This window comes from Coffea arabica, chromosome 9c (assembly GCF_036785885.1).
Source record: "Coffea arabica cultivar ET-39 chromosome 9c, Coffea Arabica ET-39 HiFi, whole genome shotgun sequence".
NCBI lineage: Eukaryota > Viridiplantae > Streptophyta > Magnoliopsida > Gentianales > Rubiaceae > Coffea > Coffea arabica.
In genome coordinates, this window is record NC_092326.1 from 7,933,514 (window position 1) to 7,943,348 (window position 9,835).

The 9,835-nt window shown below is 35.5% G+C and overlaps 1 protein-coding gene across 1 annotated transcript; it reads right to left on the reverse strand.

Annotated features, from left to right (window-relative positions):
• Window positions 1-1,433: 1,433 nt before the first annotated feature.
• LOC140014104 (uncharacterized) lies at window positions 1,434-2,138 on the reverse strand. Its single transcript, XM_072064502.1, has one exon. It carries the CDS (start codon window positions 2,136-2,138, stop codon window positions 1,434-1,436), a length of 705 nt encoding a protein of 234 aa, XP_071920603.1.
• Window positions 2,139-9,835: the final 7,697 nt, after the last annotated feature.

Below are 9,835 nucleotides of genomic sequence, written 5' to 3' on the forward strand. Positions count from 1 at the left end.
TCCAAGCAATCTTGACCTATAGTTTATATTGTATTAGATGCAAAGTTAAGTAATTCATTTTTCACTAATGTAAAAGGTAAGAAAATAGTATAAGTCAGTTTGGACGGAGGCAGCAATTTGGTTGAGTCTTTGTAACTGGCCTCCTCAATTAGTTGTGCAATTTCTTGCTGATTCTGATCATACCTGTGAACATAAATATGATATGTTATATTTTTCAGTCTTTATGTATAATTATAAAGCATGATATGCTTACCATTGCCTTAATACAGTGGCTTGAGGAGTTGGTGGATTCACCAGTAGACAACTTGCAAGCCTTGTTGTTAGACATAGATCTATGAAAATAGTATATAATTAGCTCATTAAAGTTGAAGTATGGTAGGCAAAGCAATAATAATTTCTTGAGCAATGGGAGCTGTAACTTACAGTTAAAAGTAGTTACTTTGACTCTCATAACTATGATGATGTTGTTGTTTGCGATAGTGTTTGCCAGCTGTGCTCCTTCATTTGCTTCAAATTCGTTTCACAGAGTAAGGAGCATTGGCCTTTTCTAAAAAAAGCAATAAATATGATAAAAATTAAAGAATGTAATAAGTTTATTTAGTAAATTGAAAGTCTATTCTTTTGTTCCAATTGGCTTACACTTGATTAATAACAACCAAGTCTCTAGTCGTTGAATCAAGACTTTGTTCCCTTGAAGGAAAAGCATGCACGACAATATCCTGGATATCTATTATTCAAAGGAATATTTCAATCTAAGGATAAGCTGAAGATAACATAAGGAATACATTGGGATTATCTAAGATAAAACATGAACTTACTTTGCAAATTTTCTGTGTCAGCAAATCTGAATAAGTTTTCAAACGCTGTGAGCTCAAAGTGACACGGAATAACCGGTGGAACTTGCTCAACATACTCCTCAACCAACATTCTGTTATGGATTACCCAAGAATATGGGTAGTCACTGACCTTATACCTTGGTTCTGCTTTGCGAAGAGCTGCACTGGAGATATAGTATCTCCTGAATGGCATCAACATGCCAGCAAAAAAACGGATATCATTGCCATAGATGACTGCTGAAACCTTTGTTTCCTGTTGCATCATAAAGAAGAAAAGTTGTAAATTTGTAAAATAGTCAAAGATATATGCAAAAATTGAAGAAATATCTTTATTTTTTTGTTACCTCAGAATCTGTAAGAAGGAAGCGGCAGTAGTTCACAGGCCTTGCTCCTCGACTCAACTGAACATGTCCTCTCGCAACAACCTGAGCCAGTACTGTCCATCCTTTTACTCCCTCAACGACCTCATTCACTGGAAGGTAACGTCTTGCCATGCTTATTTATAAATGGTACAAACAGATGAATTTAATTCTAAATGTAGACTACAATTATGATAGGATTAATTAAAAATTGAAGAAACAGCAGAAGAATGTTCATTTACTTGACAGCTAATTGAGAAGCTTCAAGAACTTCTCTATATACAATATTTCTTGTCTGATTTATTCTAGATTTATCAAAAAATGGAAGCTTAATGAGTAACTTGACTTGTGAAACTGTTCTTGAACGTGATAACCCCACATAAAGCTGGCCATGAGAAAACACATGTTCTCTTAAATAAATACCTACAAAATCTAATGTTTGTCCTTGAGCTTTGTTAATTGTCATTGCAAAGCAAAAACGGATTGAAAACTGAGTTCTCTTATATGGGACAGGGTATTGCTCATCAGTGGGAGGTTCTAACGGAATTCTATGGATGAAAACATCTTTTCCAGCAAAATCACCTATAACTATTTGAGCATGAATAACATTTCGGCTCAAATTCCTGCATATTAATCTTGTCCCATTACAAAGGCCTTCAGTAGGATCTAAATTTCTAAGCAAGATTATTGGTGCATTAACCTTCAAGATTAGCCTATGTGGTGGAAGTCCACTTTGGGAAAGAGAATTCAAAAAGTCCTCATACTGTCCCTGATAATTTGGATTTAAGGTTTTATCAAAACTAAGATATTCTACTGCTTCACCTGGAAATTTGCTAATGAGAATGTCGTTCACCTCATCAACAAAATTATTTTTTGTGGACAGAATTGCTTGGTTGACTGGAATGTTAGCATCTGATGATCCAGGTATGGTATTGGGGTACATTAAATTTATCAAATTATCTAGTGCAAAATCAGCCTCACTATTTTCAAGCAAAATTGAAGAGGGAATCTTTATGTAGCTATCATCTTGGATTTTTTCAGTTCCATTGCCAACTCTCAATAAATATCAGTAAATGAGGGTTCTAATCGAGCCCTCATATTCTCTGTTAACTGCAATTTTTCAAGAGAAGGCTATAGAGGAGAATTTATTATGCAAGCATTAATAGTCTCAGATTGATTTCCTTTACGAACAACTGGCAATGTTTGTCTAAAGTCGCCACCAAAGACAACAACTTTTCCACCAAATATTTCTGATGAGTTCATAAGATCTTGCAATAGATCATTTAATGCTTCAATTGCAGATCTTTATGACATAGGAGCCTCATCCCAGATAGTCAATTTGGATTCTCTAATCATTGCTGCCAGATTGCTTTGTTTGCTAACTCTACATGCTCTGCCTTCTAAAAGATCAATTGGGATTTTAAATCGTGAATAGGCAGTCCTACCTCCTGGTAGTATAGAAGTAGCAATTCCCAAAGTGGCTGTTGCTAGTGCTAAATACCCTTTAGACCTTACATCAGCTAGCAATGCTCTATAGAGAAATGATTTTTCAGTGCCTCCAGGGCCATCTACAAAAAAGGCCCCACTTTTGTTCTCATATATGCGGTGAGATATGATCTCAAATGCATGCCTTTGTTTTTCATTAAGCAAAGAAATTGCATTCAGATCTTCTTCATGAACTGTTATGCTTCTTTCAGCTAACAATTCCCTTGTTTAATTCTCAACATCAAAGGATGATAGATCATTAGGAACCAATCCAAATGAAGCTATGCTTTTTCCCATTGATGCAAGAAAACCACTTATTTGTTGCAGTACCTTTTCCCTGACCTCTCTAGGAGTCAAATCTGAACACCTTAGAAAATCCTCTGACATTACAGCCTCAAATTTTAACCATAATTGTCTGGGATTGTTAGGACAGGAATATACCAAAAAGGTTGTAAAAAGTCTTCTCAATTCATAAGGCATATGAAAGAGAGAAGCCTCTTCAAGACAATGTTCTTAGCTGTTATCATCTTGAAGTAGCCCTCTTAAAAGTGCTACTTCATGAAAGGTTCTAACCTGTACACTATTATAAGTCTTCAAGTCTTCGAAGGATTTCGGAGCACGGACTTTTGTTAAAAGAAGCCTAAGGTAGTACCTCTCTTCTTCAGTCGGATGGACTGCATTTATTCTTCCTATAGAGTCCCCTTGATCTCTCATTTTCCAACGTTTCTCATCAGGAAGTCAAACAAAATGGTCTGAAAATTCAAAATATGTATAGTTCAGAGTTTGAGCTTCTGAATCTGTTCTATTCATGTAGAAGAATTCAGTGAGCATTGTCTTTTTGTTTCTTGGATTGCTCACAACACTGGTCAAATTCTGATGCTTTTTGAAACTTATAGGCTGATAGTTTTCTAGGTGAAGCTGCAAATGAATTACTACAGGTTTTATTTTGCCCATAGCAAAACAAAAAAGTCTCCATCTAGCCTCACGTGGTGAGACCCAGCGAGCTACCCGATATTGCTGGATTTCATCAATATGGCTGTTTGGATTATCGGAATTAACATGAAAATTGATTTTATCATGTCCTTTGCAAATGTATTTATAGATGTACTTAACAGCCTAAATTGTTGAACAAATTTCAACATTAATGTGACAATCAAATTTAGCTAGTAAATAGGCATTATAGGGAACAACCCATCTATTATCTAAGGAATGCTGTCTAACTTTGACTCTAACACCATTAGTACTTCGCCTATATATTGGATAAGAATTAATGGTCTGGGTTGTTTCCTCACAAAAATCCTTTGGATAGGAATGCCTACACTTGCCATTCTTTGTCATACACACACTTGATGGATTTAAAACACCGCATGGACCATGCATCATGTGTTTTTTTAACCATTCTATATAAGTGTGGGTATTTCACTTTGTCTGGAATATTGGCGCTGATAATCTTATCATACTCTTCAGGTCTGAACATTTTATGTTTACATTTCAAAATTAAGAGGAAGTGTGCATGTGGCAAGCCTCTTTTTTGAAACTCTATAATTTATGTATAGGCTGCTACTTCACCAAAAATATTTTTCTTCAGGATTTTATTTTTTAATTCTTCAAGTTTAGCACGAAAGACTCTTACAATCAAATCAGGCCGATTCTGTGCTTCTTCTTTTTCAATTAGGTGTTCTTTTATTTCTGACCAATTAAGATTGCAAGTCATGGTCAAGAAAATATCCGGTTTGCCAAATTTTTGGACCAAGGTCATTGCATCTATGTATTTTCTTCTCATATTTCTTGGCTCTCTAATAAAACTTGTCAATAAAAAAAATTCTCTGACAAATATTTGCTACCTGAGTTTCACCAGCAGCCACAGAGTCTTGTATTCCTTGCAAAAACTCTCCTTATTTCCTTTTGTTGTGATCTAAAAAAATCTAGTCTTTAAGATTCAAGCTTAACATACATATCCACTATAAATTGCTGAATTAATCTAGCAAAATGAAGCAAAAAAGACTCATTATCATCCCTTATCTGGAACTTATAAGCATAATACTCTCTCACATAAACAAAATTTGGATCATTATCAATCTTCGCCATTGCTGGTAGACAAATTGCAGAATAATTAGTTAATTTACTATACTGAACTGAACTACAAATAGATGAATAAGATTGGCTACACCTACCATCTTGTTCCATCTGTAATAGTTCTTCAACAGTAGCAGCAAGCATTGGGGAAATTGAACTTTCAGAATTCTTATTTCGAGTCTTTTTCTTGTGGATTTTTTTTCCTTTTTTTTGGATTCCCTGATGCCAATCGAGTTCACCAAAAGGAAAAAGAAGAGGGTACTGCAAGGGGTCATAACAGCCATAGTAATATTCTATACTGTGACAATGACCACCATGAGTATGGACTCGAATATTTCTCCTGCTTGTTTCCCCATTTTCTTCTCTTTCAATCCACAATGCAGTAACTTGGGAGACCGTAGGTTTGTTAAATACCCTTTGGTCTACACCAGGTAGCGTTCTCAAGACAATACAATAAGTATCAAGGTTATGAACTTCTCTTAAACCACGAAAAAATCGAGCATATGGATTGTGTTAAAGGATATTCATAACCTTCTGGATAATACTTTCTGTTAGCCTTGGACATGCATTTAAACGATTTGTCAGCTCATTTTCAGTATCATGAAAATACAACTGCAAATTTTTTGAGGCCTCTAGGTCACTAATGAAGTGATAAACTTGCCCCTGAATCCTAAATATATAGACCCCTTTATTTCTCTTTGCTAGATTCTTGTCGCACTTAACTCCAAAAGAAGTGAAAGCAAAAATATTGTTAATTGTTCTTATACATATTCTAAATAATTTTGCCTCTTCTGAAGATGAAGTTAATAGCTCTTTTAAAGAAGCTGGAATTGGGTTGCTGGCTAACACTATGTCTCCATTAGAACAGCAAGAGTTGGGTGTTTCATGGGAAAATTTTTTTGCACCACAATGTGGGCAATCTGGTTGTTTTGGAAGAATGCTTGCCGCACCTGGAATGCAATCTAACAAGTCTCGCCCTTTTTTTGAACTCTTCCTATGATCAATAAAAGATCGATTTCAAATGGCTTAACTTGTTTAATAAACAATAATAAGATATAAAATACCCAAGTTATTTAACAATGTAAATGTTAAAAGACCTGTACGTTTTCTGTTAGTTTTCCGTTGATTTTGTTCAAGTATTCCTGTAAAGTAGAGTCCAATATCAACCACTTGAATTAGATAAATTAAATAATTGGAAGAAAATGATTTTCAGTATTCAATTTAAAGCTAAAAATGTTTTGAAGATACATAAAATCAGTTACTTGATGGGAAGAACTATATTAATAAGCAGTGCTATATTAAGTACCTGAAAACGGGGACGCATTCGATTGTGATTGGTGAACAACTTGATTAGACTGATTTAAAATCTCAACACCCTCAGGATTATGCTGTTCAGTTGTACTTATGAGAGGTTGCAAACTTTTAGATCCTATATTCTGTGCTTGATCCAGCTGATTTTGCTTAGTTTTTTTTGCTGTCATCTTAAGCACTCTCTGTTTCCGTCGATTTCTATAGGTGGAAGATTCAGCTATTGAAAATTCCGACGGGATAGACATACATGATTGCAAACTATTCAAGTTTGCATTTGGTAGCGAAAATGTGTTAGCAAAATGTTAGGAAATTGGCTTAATTTCTTTTAGATAGAATTCTTATTTGGTGTGGGAAGTAACTAGTTTCCTAATTGGATTTAGTTACTTGAAGTAGTAGTCAAGTAAATTCCTATTTAGCTAGATACTATTTTCTACTCTATATGAGTTTAGGAAATAGTATTGGTTTCCAATTGTTATTTGTTTTTTTGGCAGTAATATTCTCTATAAATAGGTGGGTTGACATACTACACAAGAGACACACAAGGGACACAAGGGGCATCATGTAGCCTTATACATGGGGTGTGAGAGAGGGTTCTTGGGAGATGAGAGATGGTATACAAGGGTTGGGTTTGGGTTTAAGTTGTATTCTTGTATAGGGTTTTCCTCTCATAATAAAGAATAGATTTTCTCTCCGTGGACGTAGACTCAATGGTGGAGTCGAACCACATTAAATATTGTGTGTCATCTATCTTTCATGCTTGTGACTTGTTTCTTCATTAAATTGTTGTGCACTTGATATCTCAATAGTTGTTTATTCCGCGCCTGGATCCTAACAAGTGGAATCAGAGCTTGGTTGTGAGACTGGGCTGCTCAAGATTCATAGTTGGATCCTAGTTAACTATTGAGATCAAGTGGATTGGTAGTTGTCACCAATTGAACAATTTAATGGGTGGTATTCTTGTTTCAATGGTTTGACAAAAAGCATTGATGGTGAAGGATAGGAAGTCGAAAAGCATGGAAATGCTTGACGGTGAATCTAGGCAGGTGATTCAAGGGTCAAGAAAAAGGTGGAGTCCAACGTTGATTTTGGACGTGAATCGGTAGAGACATTCTCACACCTCCAACGGTTGATTCTTTATCCCGATGAATTTTAGATTTTGGCTATGTTTTTTGGGTGGTGTGGCACGTGTCCCAAAAAAATAAGGAGATCTAATTTCTATGCGCCAGAAGACTCTGACAGGTACGAGTTTTTCGTTTTAGGTGGAGTCTTGGAAACCACATGTGGCGAGACAGTCCTGAGAATGGGAAGAAGTATGGTGACTTTACCACTTGATTGCCTCAATGATTAGGGTTAGAGCTCATAGAAGGGGATCCCAGATTGCAAGTGGTGGTAAGAAGAAATTCTGTAAAGGGAGATGGTGAATTGAGGCACCTTCTCACGAGTCAACTAGAGGTTGGACTCGGGATAACTACACATGTTCATTTGTCGATTGAATCAATTTGGTATCAGGACTGTATTGATTCGGGTGTGTAGCTTGGTACCATATTATTTGGTAGTTGAAGGCAAATGGTTGCTAAAAGGAATTTTCGCCAAGGTGGAGATTTGTTAGGAAATTGGCTTAATTTCTTTTAGATAGAATTCTTATTTGGTGTGGGAAGTACCTAGTTTCCTAATTGGATTTAGTTACTTGAAGTAGTAGTCAAGTAAATTCCTATTTAACTAGATACTATTTTCTACTCTATATGAGTTTAAGAAATAGTATTGATTTTCAATTGTTATTTATTTTTTTGGTAGTAATGTTCTTTATAAATAGGTGGGTTAGCATACAACACAAGAGACACACAAGGGACACAAGGGGCATCATGTAGCCTTATACATGGGGTGTGAGAGAAGATTCTTGGGAGATGAGAGATGGTATACAAGGGTTGGGTTTGGGTTCAAGTTGTATTCTTGTATAGGGTTTTCCTCTCATAATAAATAATAGGTTTTCTCTCCGTGGACGTAGACTCAATGGTGGAGCCGAACCACGTTAAATATTGTGTGTCATCTATCTTTCATGCTTGTGACTTGTTTATTCATTAAATTGTTGTGCACTTGATATCTCAATAGTTGTTTATTCCGCGCCTGGATCCTAACACAAAATCCGGTATTAGAGGCTGAACAGATTTAGAGACATTTGGAAGAGGGCCTATAATCTGCGATCTCATACATTCTTGTTGACTTGAATGTTTTTTCTGAGATCTCTGAACTTTCAATGCATGAGCTTTCTCTTTCCGATGATGTCTTAAAGTTACGCTTTGGCTATTTGCAAATTCAAATGACGCATCCATACCACTTTGCGTACTATTTGAATTTATATCGAATAAAGACAACCTGGGAAGAGACTGAACAATAGAAAGCTCAGTCACAATCTTAGGAAGGTCTACAATCTGATTTTCTAAAGAGGCTACCTCAAAAAGTTGGTTTGTTTGAGATGCTTTGGCCTGTGATCTCACACTCATTTGTGTAGGATACTCTGTCAGGTTGGAAGTGTGCCTCCCTGTAAACTGGAATAGTGCAGGCGTACACACTTGCATATTACTCAAATTTACAGGTGGCGAGGAAGACGCAATAGCAGAAGGCAAAGCTCCTACACTATGACATTTTATTGCTCTATCTAATCGTTTCTTTTTCCATCTGAGAACTGCATCTTTTCTATAATTTTTTTCCTCATCATTTGACCCACCTCAAACTGAGAAATCACAGTAGGCACATTATCACAATTTTCTTTGATCACAGAGTCCATGACAAAAAAAGAAAATTACTATGCAAGGCTTTCTATATGGAACAGACATTCATTCTCATCATGTGAAGGCTTTTACTCTCATAATAGAAAGAAAACCATTAACTACATCGTGTATCTCACAATCATGTAAAAATGAAACAGATAACAATTAATATGCCTGAAGCTTAAAACTTTTAACATGAGACACACAACCTGTAATATAATCAACAGCCGATAAAATCCAAATCCCTTAAACAAAAAGAAGCAGCATAAAATTTAGTTTCTTAGACAAACCTGAGAACTGAATATACCAACTTGTTGGAGCAAAAGATGCACACCAAATAGAATAGCCAGCTTCAGTTGAAGAGACAGGTCGACATTTTGTAAGCATAGGCAAAAAAAAAAAAGCAAATTCAGTATAAGAAAAGGAAGAATAAAGATTCACAATGAAAAAAAAAACTAAAGAATTACAGTAGCAGTGCTAGACGCCGTTTTCATAACTCCATAAAACTTATTGTTTAGTTATGAGCTAGAAGTATAAAAATATGCTTTCAAGTAAAGTAAGCACATTGTGAGAAGAAAATCAATCAAATTAATAAATGATGGTCTTATAACTCTCATTATTGATCCATTAACTATTACGTTAAGTTTTACTGCTAGCGAAAACACAGTCAAATGATCTGAGCCCAAAACATTGTCTAGATAAGCTGTTTACTAATATTGTTATATAATGGTGAAAATCAGAAAAAAAAAAAAACTTGATCCTATAAGGTTATGAAGACATGTCTACCTGTGGTAGAGGTGATAGTTTGCAGATTTAGAGACTTTGAGATCATGGCATTTATGAATCATTAACATATTCTTAGTGACAATTTTAGTCTTTATTGTTGATAGGAAGTCAACGTGGCCATGGTCTCCTATATCCCTGTATATGGCTGAAGTTGCAGCTGTTTCCTAAGTTGCTATAATACATGGCTTCTACATGGATGTTTAGTTAATTAATA